General features: G+C 46.9%; 1 protein-coding gene across 1 annotated transcript in view; it reads left to right on the top strand.

The window, feature by feature from the left end:
* Positions 1-671: 671 nt before the first annotated feature.
* exog (exo/endonuclease G) overlaps positions 672-26757 on the top strand; it is a 52919-nt gene continuing 26833 nt past the window's right edge. The window contains exons 1-3 of the mRNA XM_043690785.2: positions 672-1473; positions 5140-5289; positions 9030-9169. Of these exons, the coding sequence (XP_043546720.2) occupies positions 1305-1473; positions 5140-5289; positions 9030-9169 (459 nt within the window). The 5' untranslated portion in view covers positions 672-1304. The remainder of the gene's footprint in view (positions 1474-5139; positions 5290-9029; positions 9170-26757) is intronic.

The raw sequence follows: 26757 nt of genomic DNA, 5'->3' as shown, positions 1-26757 counted from the left end.
CTTCCATTACTATCTATTTCTTCACAGCTAGCCCGTATCTGAGCGTGGCAACCTTTAATGAATTTCAAGTCGAAAATCTGTAACTCCTTCCAACCAAACCGCGATCATTGCTCTAATGTTAAATGGGGAAAAAAAATCTCATTTCTGACTCCCGTTCTGGATTTTGTCCTTTCCATTTCACTTCTGTGACGGCTGTGTCAACTTATTATTGTGACTTCTGAATTTTAGATATATTCTTTATCATAGCCTGAAATTGTTCAGTGAATTGAAGCGTTGGGGTGACGTTTAAAGATGCTAAATCGATGAAATATTTGCTGTTGTTGGAGAGGGTTCTGGAAATCTGCCTGACTGAGGTGATAAGGGATTGTGTTTTGCAACTGTTCTCCACCTTTTGTACATCGAAACTGGAGCCAGTTACACCATTCTCTGGCGGAAGAGTATTGCGTGCGTGAAACAAGCTCAAAATGTAAAACAGAGCAGTCCGATCCTTGCAAAATGCTGCAAGAACTAGTCGATCCAAATTAAATATTCTTCATATGTTGGGCCAAATAGTTTACAGTCAAGAATGTGGTGCTGGAAAAGCATAGCAGGTCAGGCAGCATCCGAGGAGCAGGAAAAGTCGACTCTCCTGCTCCTCGGATGCTGCCTGACCTGCTGTGCTTTTCCAGCAACACACTCTTGACTCTAATCTCCTGTATTCACCAAATAGTTAACTGCACACCTTCACTTTTGAAAGTTGCAACGAACGGATGCAGTCCGCCGAGCACTAGGGGACGCTGCCGTCGGAGTCACGCTAGGGAAAGAAAAACAAGGCAATGCGGATGCTGGAAATTTAAAACAAAATCAACGCGCTGGAAAAACTTGGTAGGTCTGCGGTGAAAGCAACAGGGTTCGTGCTTTGACCCCAATGAGGCTTTTCAGAACTGGAGGGCTTTGTGTTTGTGGCCGGTGCTGGGGTCGGGGCTGCAAAGGCCAGGCTTGGAAGTCCTCCGGACTGTAGGTGGCGCGGCACGTGGAGGGCGAGGCCAGGCTTGGAAGTCCTCCGGACTGTAGGTGGCGCGGCACGTGGAGGGCGAGGCCAGGCTTGGAAGTCCTCCGGACTGTAGGTGGCGCGGCACGTGGAGGGCGAGGCCAGGCTTGGAAGTCCTCCGGACTGTAGGTGGCGCGGCACGTGGAGGGCGATCGCGGCCCCTCACCAATCAGCACGGACACGAGCACTGGTCCTCCGAGCCGCCAGGTGGCGAAGTCATTGGAGGACAGGGTCTAGGGCCCGGGTTACAGCCGCTGCCCGGACAGGGACCGCAATGGCGGGCAGGGGCGGCATGTGGCTACTCCGAGGGTTGAAACGCGGAGGCGGCGGCTTTGGGCACAGGTTCGTGTCCGGCTTCCTGACCGGATCGCTGCTTGGCTCCACCGGCTGTGCACTAGCCCTGCACTGGTACAGGCTGCAGCAACAGGAGGACGACCAGCGAGGTGAGGGGCCGACCGGCCGGGAGTAGAGAGGGGGGAGGGTCAAACCAAATCCAGAGTGAGGGAGGGGTGGAGGGAATGGAGCCGTCCAATACTGTGTTTGGAGGGGGGGGGGGTGCAGGCAGAACCAATCCTGGATTGGGGAGGGGGGGGGGGGGGGGGGAGAACGGGAAAGTCCAATCGTGGATTGGGGGGGCTGGTGGAGAGAAGACGGGTAGGTCCAATCCTGGATGTGGGGGGGGGGGGGGTGTTGGGCAGGTCCAATCCTGGATGTGGGGGGGGGGGGGGTGTTGGGCAGGTCCAATACTGGATGGGGGGGTGGTGGTGGGCAGGTCCAATCCTGGATGTGGGGGAGGGGCAGGTCCAATCCTGGATGTGGGGGTCGGGCAGGTCCAATCCTGGATGGGGGGGTGGTGGGCAGGTCCAATCCTGGATGTGGGGGAGGGGCACATCCAATCCTGGATAGGGGGGAGGGGCAGGTCCAATCCTGGATGGGGGGGAGGGGCAGGTCCAATCCTGGATGTGGGGGTGGGGCAGGCAGGCCCAGTGTGAGGTTGGTGGGTGTGATTTTGGGAGGGGGAGGTGGGCCGTCTCGAATTCTGGACATCGGGGTTGGGGTGATGTAGATGTAACTCAATATTTTACCTGATGCCCTTTGACAATACTGTCAACCTGGCCAATATTTATCATGGGATGGACAAATTACCTGTCCCTAATTGCCCAGAGATTAAATAAGAGTCAACTATATTGAGTCACATTTAGGTCAGGCCAGGAAAGCAGTCTTCTTCCCTAAAGCACATTAATGAACCAGATGATCATTGTCCTGGTCACCATTTCATGAACCACTTTTATAATTCGGATTTTCTCACATTTAAATCCCACCAACTGCCATGGTGGGGTTTGAGCCTGGCTTCCCAGAGAATTAACCAGGGCCTTGACATTGTTATACTATTATTTATTGTCATGTGTATTCTATATAAAATACAGTGAAAAGTGTGTGCTGACGCCGCACATTAACATTAACTTAGAATGAAATTTTAAAAAATTAAAGAAAGTCCAACTTTTCCTTTTCTGCTACTATCATTTCCCTCTGCACTACACCAGTCCACACCATGCTGCTGAGAGAGTGTTCCACTCTGCACTACAGCAGCTCACGCCATGTCACTGAGAGAGTGTCCCACTCCGGCCTAAGCTAGCCCACGCCATGCTGCCACCAGAGGCCAACTCCACACGGAAGTGAAAGTCCCACTTGAGGTTTTACTGGTCCACTGACCGACTCTGTAGCCATGCTGCCCCCACTCCAATGCCCTTTACGTTTAAGTGTGTTTCCTACTTAGCATCGAAACAAACAGTCTGTAGGTGTCTCAGGAGGTGTTTCCAGGTAAAACGTAGACACAAAGAAGACACAAAAACGAAGGAGCCTTGATGAGAGCCCAGTGATGTTGTCATCCTGGGGTTGACTATTGATGAGAAGCTAAACTGGACTCACCATATAAATACTATGGCTACAAGAGCAAGTCAGAGATAAGAAATACTGCGGTGAGTAACTCACCTCCAGACACCCCAGAGCCTGCCCACCACCTACAAGGCACAAGTCAGGAGGGTGATGGAATACTCCCCACTTGCCTGGATGGGTGCAGCTCCAACAACACTCAAGAAGCTTGACACCATCCAGGACAAAGCAGCCTGCTGCATTGGCACCACATCCACAAGCTTCCATTCCCTCCACCACCGACACTCAGTAGCAGCAGTGTGCGCTATCTACAAGATGCACTACCGAAATTCAACAAGGATCCTCAGACAGGACCTTCCAAACCCACCTGGAAGGACAGTTGTAGCAGATACATGGGAACACCACCTCTTGCATGTTCCTCTCTAAACCACTCACCAGACTGACTTGGAAATCTATCTCCTTTCCTTCACTGTCATTGATCAAAATCCTGGAATACTGTCCCTAAGGGCATTGCTGAGTCTACCTGTAACACTGCAGCTCACCCCCGCCTTCTCAAGGGCAACTAGGAACAGGCAGTAAATGCTGGCCCAGCCAGTGATACCCATGTTCCATGAGAGAATATTTAAACAAAACTTGAGCTCATGGAGTATTCAAACTTGTGAATGGTGCTATAGAAATGCAAGTTATTTTTGTTTAACTGTCAGCAAGTGCAATTAATCCAACTTTAAAATGATTAAGTAGATAGAGGCCATGATCGAATGGCCTATTCTGTTCCTATGTGTTATGGTCAAAAGATATGTATTACACTGGTATGCCACTATCTCCAAGTGCACGTCATACACCACCCAGATATGGAAATATATCTCCATTCTTTCAAAGTTACACCGAAAATGTGGAACTCCATGTCTAAAAGGACTGTGGCTGTGTCATCCCATTTCCTACCCCCACTTCAGTCAAAGCAAAATGTGCAGAGACACAGTGTAGTTTTACCTCCTTCATCTTTATTCTGGGCCCTGGAGGGAGGGAGGGAGAACGATCGCCCATGTGCACTGAGACATGAGTTCTCGGTCTTCTCTGGAGCAGCAGTTTCTCAATGAACTATATAGTCATTTTACAGGGAGGAGCATCCAGATAAGGCAACATACATATTAATTGGGTGACCGTTTTAATCAACGAGTATCAATAGCAGAGACTAAGCCCTTTACTATTACACAATCAATGTTCTTAACCTTGTTAACTGGATTCATACAATGGATACTTTCCCCTTGTTAGCTGGCTTTGCATACTGAATGCTTCCAATATTGTTAAATGGATCTATGTAATGACTGCTTTTCTACCTTGTTAACCCATTACCCTTACCTCCAGCACCTCATTGTTAACTGTAAGTTCTTATCTGATCTCAGTCATGCTCAGCTGAACCTCTTGTTTCACAAAACTGAAAACTTAACTCTTCCCCGGCCAGCTTATACCCAATACACATTCTCAGCTGGATCTGCAACACATGGACTAGGTTGGCTCATGGCTACCTTCTCAAGGGCACTCAGGGCTATGTGATAAACACTAGCCTTCTCAAGGACACCCACATCTCCATGAATTAAGTTTAAAAATTGTCCTCTGCTCTGTTTAGCACAGGTGAGACAACTGCAGGAGGGCTAATAACCACATGCTCCATGAGCTCAAGTTTTTTTTTAATATTCTCTCATGGAACATGGGTATCACTGGCTGGGCCAGCATTTACTGCCTGTTCCTAGTTGCCCTTGAGAAGGCGGGGGTGAGCTGCAGTGTTACAGGTAGACTCAGCAATGCCCTTAGGGACAGTATTCCAAGATTTTGATCAATGACAGTGAAGGAAAGGAGATAGATTTCCAAGTCAGTCTGGTGAGTGGTTTAGAGAGGTACATGCAAGAGGTGGTGTTCCCATGTATCTGCTACAACTGTCCTTCCAGGTGGGTTTGGAAGGTGCCACTCACTTGTACTCAATGTTAATACATCATTCAGAAGGCTCTGTTATCAGTGCACACAGTTTAGTAAGAATACTTTATTATAAGGCTGACTATCCAATGAACGTGAACAAAGTAATAGTGCATATCTGTGCAGTGCTAATGTCACTCTGGTTGTCAGTTGATTGACTTTATTTAAAAATTGTTGAAAGTTGTATTAATATCTGCCTCATTTTTTCAACCGATGCTCACAACTGATGACATCTCTCTTCACAGAGCATACAAAAGATAGCCTGCTGGGAAAGTATGGCATGCCTGTGATAGGCTCGGATATTCACTACTGCACCAATCACATATCATCGTATGATCAGGCCAAGAGGACTCCTCGATGGGTTCTCGAACATATTACAAAAGAAAAGCTGCAAGGTACAGATTGTGAAGTCAGACCTCTTGATGTTCTTTGCCTGATGTTTGTGCTACTGTCCTAAGCCAGGAACTAATCATTCGCTAACCCTCTTCCTCGCTCTCTATCTCTGCAAAGTCACTGTTTCATACAGCGTTTTCCAAAGGTGGGCAGACGATTCAAAACTGCAGGAGGGAGAGGTTTCAAATGAAGCATAAAATGATTTCTGTCACCAGCCTGGTGATTTAACAGGACAAATCGAGGATCAGGCTTGAATTGTGCACAATGTCAGTCTCCTTGTTTATGGAGGGTTATACTTGCGTTGGGAACAATTCAGGAATGGTTAGAGTCATGGAATCCCGACCATGCAGAAAGAGGCCACTTGGCCCTATCAAGTCTGCACAGACCCTCTGGAAAGCATCCCAACCAGACCCGGACCCCGTCTATCCCTGAAACCATTCATTTACCATGTCTAATCCACGTAACCTGCACTTCCCTGGACAGTATGGGTGATTTAACCTGCACGTGTTTGGACTGTGGGAGGAAACCAGAACACCTGGAGGAATCCCACGCAGACACACGGAGAATGTGCAAACTCTGCGCAGTCACCAGAAGGTGGAATGTGGGAGGAAACTGGAGCACCTGGAGAACACGCAAACTCCACACAGATAGTCACCCGAGGCAGGAATCGAACCTGGGTCCCTGGTGCTGTGAGGCAGCAGTGCTAACCACTGAGCCACTGTGCCACCTTCAATTTCATTTGCTTGGTGGGGCCTATACTTATTGGAGTTTAGGAGAATGAGAGGTGATATGATATTGAGGAGGCTTCACAGGGTAGATGCTGTGAAGATGTTTCCCCTCATGGAAAAATCTAGAACTAGGAGATATAGTTTACAAATAATTTAATCTCTATTTAAGATAGAACATAGAACAATACAGTGCAGATCAGGCCCTTCGGCCCTCGATGTTGAGCCGACCTGTGAACTATTCTCAGCTCGTTCCCCTACACTATCCCAAAATTATCCATGTGCTTATCTAAGGATTGTTTAAATCCCCCTAATGTGTCTGAGTTGACTACATTAGCAGGTAGGGCATTCCACGCCCTTACCACTCTCTGCGTAAAGAACCTGCCTCTGACATCTGTCTTAAATCTATCACCCCTCAATTTGTAGTTATGCCCCCTCGTACACAGTGATGTCATCATCCGAGGAAAAAGACTCCCACTGTCTACCCTGTCTAATCCTCTGATCATCTTGTATGTCTCTATCAAATCCTCCCTTAGCCTTCTTCTTGCCAATGAGAACAGATCCAAGTCTCTCAGCCTTTCCTCATAAGACCTTCCCTCCAGACCAGGCCACATCCTGGTAAATCTCCTCAGCAACATTTGCACTGCTTCCACATCCTTCCCAAAATATGGGGACCAGAACTGTACACAATATTCCAAGTGTGGCCGTATAGTTGCAGCATGATATTTCGGCTCCAGAACCAATCTCTCCGCCAATGAAACCTGACACACCGTACGCCTTCTTAACAGCACTATCAACCTGGGTGGCAACTTTCAGGGATCTATGTACATGGACTCCAAGATCCCTCTGCCCATCTACACTACCAAGAATCTTTCCATTGACCCAGTACTCTGCCTTCCTGTTATTCTTCCCAAAGTGCATCACCTCACATTTAGCTGCACTGAACTCCACTTGCCACCTCTCAGCCCAATTCTGCAGTTTATCCAAGTCCCCCTGCAACCTGTAACATTCTTCCAAACTGTCCACTACTCCACCCTTTAGTGTCATCTGCAAATTTACTAATCTATCCACCTATGCCTGCGTCTAAGTCATTTATAAAAATGTCAAACAGATCCTTGTGGCACACCACTAATAACCAGACTCCAGGCTGAATATTTTCCATCAACCACCACTCGCTGCCTTCTTTCAGAAAACCAGTTTCTAATCCAAACTGCTAAATCACCCTCAATTCCATGCCTCTGCATTTTCTCCAACAACCTACCATGTGGAACCTTATCAAAGGCTTTACTGAAGTCCATGTATACCAGGTCAACTGCCCTATCCTCATCCACATGCTTGGTCACCTTTTCAAAAAACTCAGAGGTTTGTGAGACACGACCTGCCCTTGACGAAACCATGTTGACTATCTGAAATCAAATAGGATTTTTTTTCCCCCAATTGTCATTAGTCTTTGGGATTCCCTCCTCCAGAGAGCAGTGGATGCTGGATCACTGATCGAGTTTGACAGATTTTTGAATTATAGAGAGTTCAAGGGTTTTGGGGAAGATGAATGAAGGCCAAACACAGACAAAAGAGCTGAACTCCAGAACTGAGACAGAGTCTTTTCCACAAAGCGCAGGAATAACAAAACTCCCTCAGGAATAGAGCTGAAAATGTGTTGCCGGAAAAGCGCAGCAGGTCAGGCAGCATCCAGGGAACAGGAGAATCAACGTTTCGGGCATAAGCCCTTCTTCAGGAATGAGGAAAGTGTGTCCAGCAGGCTAAGATAAAAGGTAGGGAGGAGGGACTTGGGGGAGGGGCGTCGGAAATGTGATAGGTGGAAAGAGGTCAAGGTGAGGGTGATAGGTCAGACTGGGGTGGGGGCGGAGAGGTCAGGAAGAAGATTGCAGGTTAGGAAGGCGGTGCTGAATTCGATGGATTTGACTGAGACAAGGTGGGGGGAGGGGAAATGAGGAAACTGGTGAAATCCGAGTTCATCCCTTGTGGTTGGAGGGTTCCTAGGCGGAAGATGAGGCGCTCTTCCTCCAACCGTCGTTTTGTTGTGGTCTGGCGATGGAGGAGTCCAAAGACCTGCATATCCTTGGTGGAGTGGGAGGGGGAGTTGAAGTGTTGAGCCACAGGGTGGTTGGGTTGGTTGGTCCGGGTGTCCCAGAGGTGTTCTCTGAAACGCTCCGCAAGTAGGCGGCCTGTCTCCCCAATATAGAGGAGGCCACATCGGGTGCAGAGGATGCAATAGATGATGTGTGTGGAGGTGCAGGTGAATCTGTGGCGGATATGGAAGTTTCCTTTGGGGCCTTGGAGGGAGGTGAGGGGGGAGGTGTGGGCACAGGTCTTGCACCTCCTGCGGTTGCAGGGGAAGGTGCCGGGAGTGGAGGTTGGGTTGGTGGGGGGTGTGGATCTGACGAGGGAGTCACGGAGGGAGTGGTCTTTACGGAATGCTGATAGGGGAGGGGAGGGAAATATATCCTTGGTGGTGGGGTCCGTTTGGAGGTAGCGGAAATGACGGCGGATGATGCGCTGTACACGGAGATTGGTGGGGTGGTAGGTGAGGACCAGTGGGGTTCTGTCCTGGTGGCGGTTTTTTCCCTCAGGAATAACAAAACGTTCGAAGAGTAGAGCGCAGGAGACCATTTGGCCCAGTGGGAATGTGCGGGTTCTTTTTGGAGAGCATTTCTGCATATTTTTTTAAGAACTTCTGCAGCTCCCTTTTGATGATGTTTGCACTACCCTGTCAGACAGAATTAATCAAAAAAAGGCTTCTCCTGTTTCTCACCTCTGGTTCTTCTGCCGATCACCCTAGGTCTGTCCCCCTCTCGTTATCGAGAGCTCAGCAGCGATCTTCGCCCCTTGTTGCTGAACTAGAGGTGTCGAGCTGGGCAGAATCTCCCACCTTTTTCTTTATGTCGTGTTTGATTTCTTGATTAATAATAGATCGCAGGAGAAAAACCTGAGGGGAGCTGACAGGTCCCAGTGCTACCGGTAAGAGTGTGTTCACTTTGGGATCCGTTTTGACACAGGGGAAGCAGATCGGAAGCACTGCAAGTTTAAACCGGATCCCGACATTCCGCCGCTGTTCCGTGCAATGAACGAAGACTATCTCCACAGCGGGTGGAACCGCGGTCACATGGCTCCAGCAGGAGACAACAAGTTCTCAGCAGTAAGGAATAAAAAGACAATACCATTTTCTTAATGTGCACGTGAGTGTGGAAGGTAAAGAAACTCTTTGGAAGGGCTCACAGGAACAGGAGCAGGCCCTTCAGCCCATCGAGCTTGCTCCACTGTTCAATACATTCATGGCTGATCAGTACCTTTAGAGCTGACAATGTGTTGCTGGAAAAGCGCAGCAGGTCAGGCAGCTTCCAAGGAGCAGGAGAATCGACGTTTCGGGCATGAGCCCTTCTTCAGGAATTATGCCCGAAACTTCGATTCTCCTGCTCCCTGGATGCTGCCTGACCTGCTGCGCTTTTCCAGCAACACATTTTCAGCTCTGATCTCCAGCATCTGCAGCCCTCACTTTCTCCTCCCTGATCAGTACCTTTAACCCACCCCATTCCCATAACCCTGTACACCACTGATAATCAGAAATGTCTCAATCTCTACTTAAACATGCTCAAAGACAACCTACAAAGTGTGGTAGAGAATTTTAGAGGTTTACAACCCTCCGAGTTTAAAAACAAATTCTCCTAATCTTGGACGTACGTGGCATGTCCCCTTATTTTTAGATTACTCCCTAGTTTTAGAGTCCCTGAGGAAGGGAAGGATCTACTCTGTCTATCACGCTAAGTATTTTGTAGCTCTCAATGAGATCACTTCTCATTCTTTGAACCTGACAGAATACAGCCCCAGTTTGCCCAATATTTTTCCATAGGACCGTCCTGCTAGACCAGAAACAAGTCTCGTGTGCCTTCGTTGCTCTCCCTCCTTGACAATGAAATCAGGAGACCGAAACTGCACACACTACTCCCCGGTGCAATCTAACCTTGCTGCACCTGCGTGCCACCCTTCAGTGACTTACCCAGAAGGCCACCGAGCTCTCTTTGTGCTTCAGCACTTTCCAATCTCTCACCATTTATAACATACTCTGCACATCTATGTCTCTGACCAAAGTGGATGACCTCACATTTTTCCACATTACGTTCCATCAGCCATATACTTGCCCTTTTGTTCACCCATCCTAGACTTCCTGAAGCTGTTATACATCTTTCTCATGACACACATTTCCACTTACCTTTGTATCATCTGCAAATACGGAAATATTACCTTTGGTGCCCACCTTCATATCGTTGATGTATATTGTGAACAGCTGGGGTGCAAGTGCTAATCTGTGAGGTACCCCACTCGTTAACAGCCTGCCAACATGAGAATGAGCCAATCATTGTTACTCCCTGTTTCTGTCTGTTAGCCAATCATTCATCCGTGCCAGTGATTTACCTGCTATCCCATGTGCTTTAATCTTTCTAACCAGCCTCCCTTGGGGGATTTTATCAAAGGTCTTCTGAAAATCTATGTTTTCTACATCCATTAGTTCTCCTATGCAAAGTCCCGGCCAATATTTATCTGTTGCCTTGCGTCACTAAAAGATAATTACTTTATTTAGCCAATATCACATTGCTGTTTCTGGGAACTTGCTGTTTCTGGGAACTTACTGCTTGCAAAATGGCTTCCATGTTTTCTGTATAATGACAGTGACTCTTGCTTCCAAAAGCACTTAAATCAGATGGCAAGGGCTTTGGTTGACTGAATTGGTTGTGAGCAGTGCTGCTTCCTTCCCCAGTAGGAGGTGATGGGAATGCAGCCTCAGCTGTTGGTGAGGTCAGGCAAGGTCATCCTCTGCACATGCTCTGATCGCTGAACCGGCCGAATCTGGCAAAGCAAATCCTGCCGCACTCATGAGGTTGCCCCCTGCTGGAGGATGGGACATATGCTGCTAACGCGGCGTTTGCAGAGTTGGTAGGACTCTGGAGCTTCTGAAAACGCATGGTGGCGAATTCCCTGCCCACCGTCAGTGTTGCCATTTGCTTTGATCACCAGCTAGGGCTTGCCACATGTCGAGGTTGATGGTGAGGGTTTCATGTCCCTTTTAACAGCTTCCTTGAATCAGATCTTGGGTACACGCCCACCACAGTTTCTTAGCATAAACTAACTCCCAGAACCGTGGGAATAATGCCGTCTTCTAGTCTTGTGCCCAAGGCAGTTTTGATTAGCTCCTACAAGCTCTGCATATTTGCCTGAGAATGGATTACTTTATTGATGACTTTGCCTTTGATTAGATTAGATTACTTACAGTGTGGAAACAGGCCCTTCGGCCTAACAAGTCCACACCGCCCCGCCAAAGCGCAACCCACCCATACCCCTACATTTACCCCTTACCTAACACTACGGGCAATTTAGCATGGCCAATTCACCTGACCTGCACATCTTTGGATTGTGGGAGGAAACCGGAGCACCTGGAGGAAACCCACGCAAACACGGGGAGAACGTGCAAACTCCACACAGTCAGTCGCCTGAGGCGGGAACTGAACCCGGGTCTCCGGCGCTATGAGGCAGCAGTGCTAACCACTGTGCCACCGTGCCGCCCACTTTTTCCGTCGATAATCATAGTTTATTGGGTATTGTTTTGAGGGATGACTTACCAGGGGTAAGCAATTGTGTGCAGGTCTCTGGCGCAGAGTCTGTCCCAGCTGCTTAGAGGGGAAAGGGAAATAGAAGTAGAACTTATGTCTTGGGGGACTCCATATTTAGGGAGATTAGATTAGATTAGATTATTAGATTAGATTCTATATGTTAAGAGGATATCATAGACACTGGGGTCGAGCATGATTGAATCTTTGATCTTGGTAGATGTAAATTTTACTGCATGCGGCAATGCATTGAGGGTGCAGCTTCTTGAGTCCTCTTGGTGGTTTCTGTTAGTTGGCCAAAGTTAGATGTTGCCTTTTCATAGAACAGTACAGTACAGCACAGAACAGACCCTTCGGCCCACGATGTTGTGCCGAATATTTGTCCTAGCTTAAGCACCTATCCATGTACCTATCCAATTGCCGCTTAAAGGTCACCAATGATTCTGACTCTGCCACTCCCACAGGCAGCGCATTCCATGACCCCACCATTCTCTGGGTAAAGAACCTACCCCTGACATCCCCCCCTATACCTTCCACCCTTCACCTTAAATTTATGTCTCCTTGTAACACTCTGTTGTACCCGGGGAAAAAGTCTCTGACTGTCTACTCTATCTATTCCTCTGATCATCTTATAAACCTCTATCAAGTCACCCCTCATCCTTCGCCGTTCCAATGAGAAAAGGCCTAGCACTGTCAACCTATCCTCGTACGACCTATTCTCCATTCCAGGCAACATCCTGGTAAATCTTCTCTGCACCCTCTCCAAAGCTTCCACATCTTTCCTAAAATGAGGCGACCAGAACTGCACACAGTACTCCAAATGTGGCCTTACCAAGGTCCTGTACAGCTGCAACATCACCTCACGACTCTTGAATTCAATCCCTCTGCTAATGAATGCTAATACACCATAGGCCTTCTTACAAGCTCTATCCACCTGAGTGGCAACTTTCAAAGAGCTATGAACATAGACCCCAAGATCCCTCTGTTCCTCCACCTCACTAAGAACCCTACCGTTAACCCTGTATTCTGCATTCTTATTTGTCCTTCCAAAATGGACAACCTCACACTTGACAGGGTTGAACTCCATCTGCCACTCCTCAGCCCAGCTCTGCATCATATCTAAGTCCCTTTGCAGCCGACAACAGCCCTCCTCACTATCCATAACTCCACCAATCTTCGTATCGTCTGCAAATTTACTGACCCACCCTTCGACTCCCTCTTCCAAGCCATTAATAAAAATTACAAACAGCAGAGGACCCAGAACTGATCCCTGCGGAACTCCACTTGTAACTGGGCTCCAGGCTGAATATTTACCATCTACCACCACTCTCTGACTTTGACCGGTTAGCCAGTTCTCTATCCAACTGGCCAAATATCCCACTATCCCATGCCTCCTGACTTTCCGCATAAGCCTACCATGGGGAACCTTATCAAATGCCTTACTAAAATCCATGTACACTACATCCACCGCTCTACCCTCATCCACATGCTTGGTCACCTCCTCAAAGAATTCAGTAAGACTTGTAAGGCAAGACCTACCCCTCACAAATCCGTGCTGGCTGTCCCTAATCAAGCAGTGTCTTTCCAGATACTCATAAATCCTATCCCTCAGTACCCTTTCCATTACTTTGCCTACCACCGAAGTAAGACTAACTGGCCTGTAATTCCCGGGGTTATCCCTATTCCCTTTTTTGAACAGGGGCACAACATTCGCCACTCTCCAGTCCCCTGGTACCACCCCCATTGACAGTGAAGATGGAAAGATCATTGCCAACGGCTCTGCAATTTCCTCTCTTGCTTCCCACATAATCCTAGGATATATCCCATCAGGCCCAGGGGACTTGGCTGTCCTCAAGTTGTTCAAAATGCCCAACACATCTTCCTTCCTAACATGTATCTCCTCTAGCTTACCAGTCCGTTTCACACTCTCCTCTTCAACAATACGGTCCCTTTCATTTGTAAATACTGAAGAAAAGTATTCATTCAAGACCTCTCCTATCTCTTCCGACTCAATACACAGTCTCCAACTACTGTCCTTGATCGGACCTACCCTCGTTCTCGTCATTCTCATGTTTCTCACATAAGCATAAAATGCCTTGGGGTTATCCTTGATCCTACCCGCCAAAGATTTTTCATGCCCTCTCTTAGCTCTCCTAATCCCTTTCTTCAGTTCCCTTCTGGCAATCCTGTATAGCTCCAGTGCTCTGTCTGAATCTTGTTTCCTCAACCTTATGTAAGCCTCCTTCTTCCTCTTTACAAGACATTCAAACTCCCTCGTTAACCAAGGTTCCCTCACACGACCATCTCTTTCCTGCCTGACAGGTACATACGTATCAAGGACACGTCGTACCTGTTCCTTGAGAAAGTTCCACATTTCAACAACATCCTTCCCTGACAGCCTACGCTCCCAACTTATGCTCCTCAGATCCTGTCTTACAGCATCGTATTTACCCTTCCCCCAATTGTAAAACCTACCATGTTGCACGCACCTATCTCTCTCCATAACCAAGGTGAAAGTCACAGAATTGTGGTCACCATCACCAAAATGTTCACCCACTAACAAGCCCATCACTTGTCCCGGTTCATTACCGAGTACCAAATCCAATATGGCCTCCCCTCTGGTCGGACAATCTACATACTGTGTTAGAAAAGCTTCCTGGACACTGCGCAAACACCGTCCCATCCAATCTGCTTGATCTAAAGAGCTTCCAATCAATATTTGGGAAGTTGAAATCGCCCATGACTACTACCCTGTGGCTTCTGCACCTTTCCAAAATCTGTTTCCCAATCTGTTTCTCCACATCTCTGCTGCTATTAGGGGGCCTATAGTAAACACCTAACAAGGTGACTGCTCCTTTCCTATTTCTGACTTCAGCCCATACTATCTCGAACTGCCTTTCTGCAGCCATTATACCATTTCTAATTAGCAACGCCACACCCCCTCCTTTTTTACCACCCCCCCTAATCTTACTGAAACATCTGTAACCAGGAACCTCCAACAACCATTCCTGTCCCTCTTCTATCCACGTTTCCGTGATGGCCACAACATCGTAGTCCCAGGTACCGATCCACGCCTTAAGTTCACCCACCTTATTTCTGATACTCCTTGCGTTGAAGTATACACACTTGAACCCATCTCTGTGTCCGCAAGTATTCCCTGTCAGTGCTACTTTCTCCACAGCCTCCCTACATTCTTGGATATCCTGAAAAACAGCTAACTTACTTGCTGGACTACAAGTCCAGATCCCATTCCCCTGCCAAATTAGTTTAAACCCCCCCGAAGAGTGCTAGCAAACCTACCTCCCAGGATATTGGTGCCCTTCTGGTTCAGGTGCAACCCGTCCTGCTTGTACAGGTCCCACCTTCCCCAGAATGCAGTCCAATTGTCCAAATACCTGAAACCCTCCCTCCTACACCATCCTTGCAGCCACGTGTTCAACTGCACTCTCTCCCTATTCCTTGCCTTACTCTCATGTGGCACCGGCAACAACCCAGAGTTGATGACTCTGTCCGTCCTAGCTTTTAGCTTCCAGCCTAACTCCCTGAGCTCCTGAATGACCTCCCCACCCCTCTTCCTACCTATGTCGTTGGTGCCAACGTGCACCATGACTTCTGGCTGCACACCCTCCCCCTTAAGGATTCTGAAGACCCGGTCCGAGACGTCTCGGACCCTGGCACCCGGGAGGCAACAAACCAACTGAGAGTCTCAGTATGCATGCTGAACTTTTCTTCAAGTCAAAGGTAGTCTGTCACTTGTAGGTCTAAGGCAGCAGACTTTGCTGACTGATGGCTGTGTTGTCTGATCACAGGCAGAAATGCAACACCCTGCCCGGTAAATATAGCTTTCCTCACAATGATGGCGAGGGAGGTGATGCCAGACATGGGACAGAGGATCCCTGAGGCTTTGCAGCTAATCTTCTACCTGGGCAACTAATATAGTATCATCAACATCGAAATGTTCTCTGATCAGGGCTTACAGCAACTCTGTCTTCTCTTTCCATCTTGATAGTTTGGGGACTTTGCTTTCTGATTAAACGTGGGGCTTCTCTCCTTCCATCGATTGATTTATCGGTGCCAAATGTACAGTGAAAAGTGTATACAGGCAGATCATACCAGGCAAAATGCAGCAGGGTAGCAGAACAGAATGCAGGATACAGTATTACAGCCACAGAGAAGGTGCAGAGAGAGAGATCAGAATTAACATTTGAGAGGTCCATTCAAAAGTCTGATAACAGTGGGGAAGAACTTCAGTAAGGCATTCGACAAGGTTCCCCATGGGAGACTGGTTAGGAAGGTTAGATCTCATGGAATACAGGGAGAACTAGCCATTTGGATATAAAACTGGCTCAAAGGTAGAAGACAGAGGGTGGTGGTAGTGCAGGATTGTTTTTCAGACTGGAGGCCTGTGACCAGTGGAGTGCCACAAGGATCGGTGCTGGGTCCACTACTTTTCATCATTTACATAAATGATTTGGATGTGAGCCTAAGAGGTTTAGTTATTAAGTTTGCAAATGACACCAAAATTGGAGGTGTAGTGGACAGTGAAGAAGGTTATCTCAGATGACAACAGGATCTTGATCAGATGGGCCAATGGGCTGAAAAGTGGCAGATGGATTTTAATTCAGATAAATGTGAGGTGCTGCATTTTGGGAAAGCAAACCTTAGCAGGACTTATACACTTAATGGTAAGGTCCTCGGGAATGTTGCTGAACAAAGAGACCTTGGAGTGCAGGTTCATAGCTCCTTGAAAGTGGAGTCGCAGGTAGATAGGATAGTGAAGAAGGCGTTTGGTATGCTTTCCTTTATTGGTCAGAGTATTGAGTACAGGAGTTGGGAGGTCATGTTGCGGCTGTACAGGACATTGGTTAGGCCACTGTTGGAATATTGTGTGCAATTCTGGTCTCCTTCCTATCGGAAAGATGTTGTGAAACTTGAAAGGGTTCAGAAAAGACCTACAAGGATGTTGCCAGGGTTGGAGGATCTGAGCTACAGGGAGAGGCTGAACAGGCTGGGGCTGTTTTCCCTGGAGCGTCGGAGGCTGATGGGTGACCTTATAGAGATTTATAAAATCATGAGGGGCATGAATAGGGTAAATAGACAGAAATCCAGAACTAGAGGGCATGGGTTTAGGGTGAGAGGGGAATGATATAAAAGAGACCTATGGGGCAACTTTTTCACACAGAGGGTAGTGCGTGTATGGAATGAGCTGCCAGAGGAAGTAGTGGAGGCTGATACAATTACAACATTTAAAAGGCATCTGGATGGGTATATGAATAGGAAGGGGTTAGAAGGATTATGGGCCTGGTGCTGGCAGGTGGGACTAGATTGTGTTGGGATACCTGGTCAGCAGGAACAAGTTCCCTGGTGTACATCTCTATGACTCTAAGCAGTTCTTGAATCTATTCATACATCTATTCAAACTGTTATGTTTTCTGCTTGATGGAAGATGTTGGAAGAGAGTATAACCAGGGTGGGTAGGATTTTTGATGATGTGGTTGTTTTCCCGAGGTAGCGGGAAGTGTAAATGGAGTCAGTGGATGGAAGGTTGTTCCATTTAGATCAGTCTGAGAGCGGAAAGAGATCAGGCAGAGGAGGGGTGAAGTCATGGGTATGTTTCACCTCATTCCTTACATAAATGCCATTCCTGTTAACAAATAGAACTCTACAGGTTTGCACAGTCTAACAGGATAAGACAGGATAAATGTGGGAAGGATGCTCCTGATGCCCAGGGAGTCCGGAACTAGGAGTTACAGTTTAATGATACGGGGAAAGGCCACTAATGACTGAGATGAGAAATTCCATCACCCAGCCTGTGGAATTTGCTGCCACAGAAAGCGATTGAGATCAAAAGACGGAATATTTTCCAGAAGGATCTAGATATAGTTCTTAGGGCTAAAGGGATCATGAGTATGGGGTGAAAGTGTGATCAAGGATGCTGAGTTTGATGATCACCCATGGTCATGTTGAATGTTAGAGTGAATTGAATGTCTGAAATAAAATGGGGCAATATGATGTTGTGGTGGTCGTCATCAGTAACCACTCGCCAATGAGTATTATTGTCCACTGAGGAAACTCCATGTCACTGGTCATGGGTTCTGTGGTCCTCATGTAGCTGATGAGCCCGATCCTAGTACCACACGTTTGGCAGCTGTTTCCAGGAGGTGGAAGTTGTCCTTGGCCTTGAGATCGCTGGCATTCCTTTCTCCGGCTCCTTTCCTGTACTTCTCCTCCTGCCAATGGGTGTGCTCAAAGAATTCATTGTGAAGTCTCCTCCTCTTCTGAATGAGAGTCTCTTTTCTCTCTCAGACTGATATAAATGTTTCCTTGTCAACGTGGAATGGCATTCCATCCATTGATTCCATCTATACTTCCCACTGCCTTAGGGAAGCAACCAACAAAATGCAATGACATCCATGTTGCATTTCTTGAGTGAGGCCTTCAGAGAGTCTTTGAAACGCTTCCATTGTCCTTCTCTTGTTGGTGCCTTCCTTGAGTTGGGGGAGGAAGATTCACTTTGGTAGTCGGAGCCCAGCCTGGTTTTGATGATCATGATACTGATGCTAGTGCAAGCTGATGACAGTACCACTAACATCAGTACTAATTCACTGATGTTAGTAACCTGTCCTCCCAGTTGATGCAGATCAACCTTCTCATCCAGCAAGGGCCTAGAGATGGCACCTGTACGCGAGCAAGTGTCAGAGCGATATAGAAGACTGGGAAGGGCCACTCCCTTATATACAAGGAACTTGGTTTCAGCGTAGATGTCATCCTTAGGCATCCAAAGGAGGGGCTCACCAATCGGATGCTGCAATGAATTACCACATCGATGTCAGCCTGAGATGAGAGGTAGTTTGCCAGTAAAGGGGCAGCACGGTGGCTCAGTGGTTAGCACTGCTGCCTAACAGCGCCAGGGACCCAGGTTCGATTCCAGCCTCGGGCGACCGTCTGTGTGGGTTCCCTTCGGATGCTCTGGTTTTGTCCCAAAGATGTGCAGGTTAGGGTGGATTGGCCAGGCTAAGTTGCCCATTGTGCCCCGGGATGTGCAGGCTGAGTGGTTTAGCCATGGGAAATGCAGAGTTACAGGGATAGGGTGGGTCTGGTTGGGGTGCTGGTCGGAGGGTTGGTGTGGACTCAATGGACCTGCTTCCACATTGTCGGGATTCTATAATCCTATGTACACCTTTGGGAGGATTTGTCCATCTTAATGGAGGGATGAACTGGCACTTACCCTGGGACAGGTTGTTAAAGGGTTTGAGGCTGAGACCAGTTCTTTGGTTTGCTTCTGCAAGGGCATTAAGTGAGGATTCTCTTCCGAGAGAGCGGAGATGACATTGTCTATGACTCACCCGCAAACTGATGTTCCCTGAGGGTGGTCGTTTTCAACAAGAAGGTGCTGTTGTAACAGTTACTGGTCACAAGATGGCAGTGTTGAAACAGTGAGTAACTCATTCCACCGCTCCTCAGTCCCCAGGTTGGTCACAATGAAGCACTTACCCACACAGCAAAGGGCGATAGGCTGAGGAATTGATTGTCGCTTTTTCAGTTGTTTTTGGGGTGGTTAGGATGACACTGCCTTATTAAAATTTTTATCCATGTTCTTAAAGTTCTCCATGGCCTCGCCCCCTCCCAATTTTGTTAATCTCCTCCAGACCTGCAACTTTCCAGTAATTGGCACAATCTGATCCCAGCATTGGTTGTCCCTGATTTTAATTACTCACTAACCATTACATTCTGGAATGCCCTTTCATTCCCAGCATGCCTACACCTGAGGCAAAGTTTTTCACCATCTGCCCTCTATGTCTTGTGTGAGGAGGATGAGAGATAAGAGGACCACGTGTCTAGAACTGGACATTAGATTTATAGAGTGCATATGATACAGGTTCACTAACTTCCTACTAGACTAGCAAACTGAGCACCGCTCCCTGCAAAGTGGGAACAGTGTGCAGTCGAATGCCATTATAAATATCGGAAACCGCAGTGATGTGAGGCATGAGCTGGTTTTGATAGATTAGCGAGTGCTACTTAAAGGGATGATGGTGGAAAGGCAATGACAACAAGCAGTTAAAGAACACATGGGAGATCTGCAGCAATTGTCCATTCCTGTCTGGCACAAAAATAAAATGGGAATGATAAACATGGCTGACAGGGAAAGTTAGGGAGAACGTTAAATCCAAGGAAAGGGCATACAAATTGACCCAGTGAAAAAGTAGCAGATCTGAGGAAAAGTTTGCCCCTTAGGTCCCTTTTATATCTTCCCCTTCTCACCCTAAACCTATGCCCTCTAGTTCTGGACTCCCCGATCCCAGGAAAAATATTTTGTTTATTTATCTTATCCATGCCCCTCATAATTTTGTAAACCTTTGTAAGGTCGCCCTTCAGCCTCCGACGTTCCATGGAAAACAGCCCCAGCCTGTTCAGCCTCTCCCTGTAGCTCAAATCCTCCAACCCTGGTAACATCCTTGTAAATCTTTTCTGAACCCTTTCAAGTTTCACAACATATTTCCGATAGGAAGGAGACCAGAATTGCACGCAATGTTCCAACAGTGGCCTAACCAATGTCCTGTACAGCCGCAACATGACATCCCAACTCCTGTACTCAATACTCTGACCAATAAAAGAAACATATCAAACGCCTTCATATCTACCTGTCACTCCACTTTCAAGGAGCTATGAACTTGCACTCCAAGGTCTCTTTGTTCAGCAACACTCCCGAGGACCTTACCATTAAGTGTATAAGTCTGCTAAGATTTGCTTTCCCGAAATGCAGCACCTCGCATTTATCTGAATTAAACTCCATCTGCCACTTCTCAGCCCTTTAGCCCATCTGGTCAAAATCCTGTTGTCGTCTGAGGTAACCTTCCTCGCTGTCCACCACACCTCCAATTTTATTGTCATCTGAAAACTTACTGACTGTACCTCTTATGCTCACATCCAAATCATTTATATAAATGACAAAAAGTAGTGGACCCAGCACCGATCCTTGTGGCCCTCCACTGGTCACAGGCCTCCAGTCTGAAAAACAACCCTCCACCACCACCCTCTGTCTTCTACCTTTGAGCCAGTTCTGTATCCAAATGGCTAGTTCTCCCTGTATTCCGTGAGATCTAACCTTGCTAACCAGTCTCCCATGGGGAACCTTGTCGAATGCCTTACTGAAGTCCATAGAGATCACATATACTGTTCTGCCCTCATCAATCTTCTTTGTTACTTCCTCAAAAAACTCAATCAAGTTTGTGGGACATGATTTCCCACGCACAAAGCCATGTTGACTATCCCTAATCAGTCCTTGCCTTTCCAAATACTTGTACATCCTGTCCCTCAGGATTCCCTCCAACAACTTGCACCTCACCTGTGACTATCAATGATACAAATATCTCAGCAAGAAGCCCAGCAATCACTTCCCTAGCTTCCCACAGAATTCTCTGCTACTCCTGATCAGGTCCTGGGGATTTATCCACCTTTATCCATTTCAAGACATCCAGCACTTCCTCCTCTGTAATCTGGACATTTTGCAAGATGTCACCATATATTTCGCTACTTTCTATATCTTCCATATCCTTTTCCCCAGTAAATACTGATGCAAAATACTTGTTTAGTATATTCCCCACCTTGCTGATCTTTGAGGAGCTCTATTCTTTCCGGAGTTACCCTTTTGTCATTAATGTATTTGTAAAAACCCTTTGGATTCTCCTTAATTCTATTTGCCAAAGCTATTTCATGTCCCCTTTTTGCCCTCCTGATTTCTCTCTTAAGTATACTCCTACTTCCTTTATACTCTTCTAAGGATTCGCTCGATCTATCCTGTCTATACCTTACATATGCTTCCTTCTTTTTCTTAACCCAACCCTCAATTTCTTTAGTCATCCAGTATTTCCTTTGCCTGCCTGCCTTTCCTTTCCCCCTAACAGGAATATACTTTCTCTGGATTCTTGTTTTTTTAAATTAGACTACTTACAGTAGTGGAAACAGGCCATTCGGCCCAACAAATCCACACCGACCCGCCAAAGCATGACCCACCCAAACCCATTCCCCTACTTCTAACACTACGGGCAATTTAGCGTAGCCAATTCACCTAACCTGCACATTTTTGGACTGTGGGAGGAAACCGGACCACCCGGAGGAAACCCACGCAGACACGGGGAGAATGTGCAAACTTCACACAGACAGTCACCTGAGGCTGGAATCGAACCCTGGTCTCTGGCACTGTGAGGCAACAGTGCTAACCACTGTGCCACCGTGCCACCCACAAATGTTATCTCATTTCTGAAGGCTTCCCATTTTCTAGCCCTCCCTTTACCTGTGAACATCTGCCTCCAATCAGCTTGAAAAGTAAAGTAGGAGAGCAAGCTTGTGGGGACCGTACAAAGTGACTGTGAAAGCTTCTGTAGGTATGGGAAGAGAGAAAGATCAGTGAAGATAAATGTGGGACCCTTACAATCAGAAAAAGAGGAAGTTACAAAGAGGAACAAGAAGATGGCAGACCAATTAAATATATATTTTGGTTCTATCTTCATAAAGGAGAACACAAATAACATCCCAAAAGTGCTGGGGAACACAGGGTTTAGTAAGAAGGATGAATGGAAGGGAATTTCATCAGTAGGGAAATGGTGTTGGGGAAATTGATGGGATTGAAGGCAGATAAATCCACAGGGCCTGATCATCTACATCCCAGAGGATTTAGCAGATGCCCTAGAAATAGTGGATGCATTGGTGGTCATTTTCAAAATTCTATGAATTCTGGAACACTTCCTACAAATTGGAGGGTCGCTAATGTCCTAGGACAAGCCAAACAAAGACACGCACGAGAATTCCTAGAAGCATGGCATTCCAACTGGAACTCTATCAATAAACATCGAGTTAGACCCCATCTACCACCTCCTGAGAAAAAGAACAGGAAGTGATGTCACCACTGGAAATGATATCACCAACCCAAAGAAACCCAAACATATAAATAGAAAGCAACAATTATCAGCAATGCTTCACCCCTAGGCCCACAAAAGATGTTACCTATTAGGGTGACGAAATGTCTGGAAATGAATCTTCCAGCTCAGCGAGCAAACCTACATCCAGAACCTCAACCTGAGCTACAAATCTTCGCAAAACTCGCTAAGTAGCTAATGTAAGCCCACGATTTTAAAAAAAGGAGGTATGGAGAAAATGAAATTATGGACCAGTTAGCCTGACATCAGTAGTAGGATTTTGCTGGCGCCAATCATAGAATATTTAACAGCAGAACACTTGCAGAGAAGTGGACAGGATTGGATAGTGTCAGCATAGATTTATGAAAGGGAGATTATTCTTGACATTCTACTGGAATTTTTTGAACGGATAGAGTTGATGACAGGGTCTCAGTGGATGGTTTATTTGTTCAGAAGGCTTTTGATAAGTTCCCACTTGAGCGATTAGCACAGAGTTAGTGAGATGTACAGCACGGAATCAGACCCTTCATTCTAACTTGTCCATGCTGATCCTAAATTAATCCAATCCCATTTGCCAGCATTTAGCCCATATCCCTCTAAGCCCTTCCTATTCATTTACCCATCCAGATGCCTTTTAAATGTTGAAATTGTCCCAGCCTCCACCACTTCCTCTGGCAGCTCATTCCAGACACGCACCACCCTCTGTGTGAAAACGTTGCCCCTTAGGTCCCTTTAAAATAATTCTCCTCTCACCTTAAATCTGTGCTGTTTAGTTTTGGACTCCCCTACCCTGGGAAAAAGACTTTGGCAATTAACCCTGTCCATGCCTCTCATGATTTTATAAACCTCTGTAAGGTCACCTCTCAGCCTGCAGCCCTTCAGGGATACCAACCCTCGCCTATTCAGCCTCTCCGTATAGCTCAAACATCCTTATAAATCTTTTCTGAACCCTTTCAAGTTTCACAAAATCTTTCCTATAGCAGGGACGCCAGAATTGAATGCAGTCTTCCAACAGTGGCCTAACCAATGTCCAGTACAGCCACAACATGACCTCCCAGCTCCTATACTCAATGCTCTGACCAATAAAGGCAAGCCTGTAAAAATAAAGTACGTGGGATCGGGAGTAGTGTACTGACATTGATAGAGAACTGACTGGCAGACAGGAAACCGAGAAGGAAGAAATGGGTCCTTTTCCCAGTGGCTGCCAGTGACTGGTGGGGTACTACAGGGAGCAGTGCATGGATCGCAGCTATTCACTATACCTATTCATGATTTGGATGTGGGAACTAAATATAATCTTTCCAAATTTGCAGATGACACAAAGCATGGTGGGAGGGTGAGCTGTGAGGAGGATGCAGAGGAGCTTTAGTGTGGCTTGGTCAAGTTGAATAAGTGGGCAAGTGTTTGAAGGATGACGTTTAATGTGGATAAGTGTGAGGTTACCAGCTTTGGTAGCAGGTGAGGTGATGGCTGTGACTGATAATCCAGGAACCCAGGTAATGTTCTGTGGACCTGGGTTTGAGTCCTGCCATGGCAGATGGTAAAATTTGAACATAATACAAATCTGGAATTAAGAGCCTAATGATGACCATGAATCCATTGTCGATTGTTGGAAAAACCCATCTGGTTCACTCATGCCCTTTAGAGAAGGAAATTGCCATCCTTACCTGGTCTGGCCTCCATGTGACACCAGACCCACAGCGATGTGGTTGACTCTTAAACACCTTCTGGGCAGTTAGGGATGGGCAATAAATGCTGGCTTAGTCAGTGATGCCCACATCCCATGGAGGAATAAAAAATACCCAGCAAGACAGATTATTATCTGATTGGCAATAAAGTAGGAAAGAATGGGACTAGTTTGTCCTTGTGCAGCAGACACTAAACGTAACTATGCAGGTGCAGCAGGCGGAAAAGGTGGCAAAGCGTATGTTGGCTTTCACAGGGAGAGGATTGAAGTCCATGAGCACGATTGTCTTGCTGCAATCATACAGGACCTTGGTGAGACCATACCTTGAGGATTGTGTGCTGTTTTGGCCTCCTTACCTGAGGAAGGATGCTCTGGCAATGGATGGACTGCAAAGAATGTTTACCAGAGTGATTCCTGGGATGGTAGGACTGAAGAGAGACTGGATTGGTTAGGAGCATATTGACTGAAGTTCAGAAGAGCAAAAGGACCATTGTAGAAACCTAAAAAAGTCTAGGAGGGATGTTCCTGATGACCAGGAGTCCTGAATTAGGCATCATAGTTTAAAGATATCGGACAGGCCATTTAGGACTGAGATGGGGGAAATGTATTCACCCAGAGAGTGGTGAACCTTTGGAATTCACTGTCACAGAAAGCAGTTGAGGCCAAAACATTGAATATTTTTAAGAAAGAGTTGTGTAAAGTACTTGGGGGCTCAAGGGATCAAGAGGTATGGGGAGAAAATAGAAACAGGGCCCTGAGTTGGATGGTCAGCCTTGATCATATTGAATGGCAGAGCAAGTTCGAAGGGCTGAGTGGCCTTCTGCTCCTTTAACTATTTTCTATGTTGAGTTTTGTCTTTAAGTCTAGTGATTAGTTTGTATTAAAAGTAACCAGTGCCATCGGGTCAGTTTTGGTTCAAACATTCATGTTTACTACTCTCGAATGGAATTAACCTTAGTTAATTAACAAAGAAAGCTGAATGGTAAGATTTTAAAAAGTTTATTTATTCATTTTGTGGGATGTGGGCATTGCTGGCTGGGCCCAGCATTTCTTGTCTGTCCCTAGTTGCCCCTTGAGAAGTGGGGGTGAGCTGCCTTCTCGAACTGCTGAAGCCCACCTGCTGTGGGTTCACCCACAATGACCTTAGGGAGGGAATTCTAGGATTTTGACTCAGTGACAGTGAAGGGACAGTGATATATTTCCAAGTCAGGAACATGTATGTGGTGGTGTCCCCATGTATCTGCTATCCTTCTCCTTCTAGATGGAAATGGTCGTGGGTTTTGAAGTTGCTGTCTGAGGATCTTTGGTGAATTTCTGCTGTGTATCTGGTAAATAGTACACTACTGCTACTGAGCGCTGGTGGTAGAGGGAGTGGATGTTTGTGGATGTGGTGCCAATTAAGTGGGCTGCTTTGTCCTGGATGGTGTCAAGCTTCTTGACTGTTGTTGGGGCTGCACTCAGCCAGGCAAATGGGGAGTATTCCATCGCACTCCTGACTTGTGCCCTTGCATATGGTGGACAGGCTTTGAGGAGTCAGGAGGTGAGTTACTCATTGCAGTACTCCTAGTTTCTAATCTGTTCTTGTAACTGCTGCATTTATATGATGAGTCCAGTTGAGATAGAGAGAAGATCATTGATGAAGCAGCTGAAGATGGTTGGGCCTAGGACACTCCCCTGAGGAACTCATGCAGAGATGTCCTGGAGCTGAGATGACTGATCTCCCACAATCACAACCATCTTTCTATATGTCAAGTATGACTCCAACCATTGGGAGAGTTTTCCCCCATACCCATTGATTACAGTTTTGCTAGGGCTCCTTGATGCCACACTCAGTAGAATACAGCCTTGATGTCAAGGGCTGTCACTCTCACCTCACCTCTGGAATTCAGCTCTTTTGTCCATGTTTGAACCAAGGCAATAATGAGGTCAGGAGCTGAGTGGCCCTGGCAGAACCCAAACTGGGTATCACTGAGTTATTACTGAGCAGGTGCTGCTTGGTAGCACAGTTGATTACACTTTCCATCACTCTACTGATGGTCACCAGTAGACTGATGGGGTGGTAATTGGCAGGGTTAGATTGTCCTGCTTTTTATGTATAGGACATACTTGGGCAGTTTTCCACATTATCGGGTAGATGCCAGTGTTGAAACTGTATTGGAACAGCTTGGCTAGAGGAGTGGCAAGTTCTGGAGCACAAATCTTCAATACTACTGCTGGAATGTTGTCAGAGCCCGTAGCCTTTGCAGTATCCAGTGCCTCCAACCATTTCTTGATGTCATGTGGACTGAATCAAAATGGATGAAGACTGGTATCTGTATGGCTGGGGACCACTGGAGGAGGCCAAGATGGATCATCCAGTCAGCACTTCTGGCTGAAGATTGCTGCAAAAGCTTCAGCCTTATCTTTTGTACTGATGTGCTGGGCTTTTCCATCATTAAGGAATGAGATATTTGTGGTGTTTCCTCCCCCAGTGAGTTGTTTAATTGTCCACCACCATTCACGACTAGATGTGGCAGAA

This window comes from Chiloscyllium plagiosum, unplaced genomic scaffold (assembly GCF_037043375.1).
Source record: "Chiloscyllium plagiosum isolate Xiang-an unplaced genomic scaffold, Cpla_swu_hap1 HiC_scaffold_5, whole genome shotgun sequence".
In the NCBI taxonomy this organism is placed as follows: Eukaryota; Metazoa; Chordata; class Chondrichthyes; order Orectolobiformes; family Hemiscylliidae; genus Chiloscyllium; species Chiloscyllium plagiosum.
The sequence above is the reverse complement of the archived record's forward strand: the minus strand, read 5'-3'. Positions and strand labels throughout refer to the sequence as shown.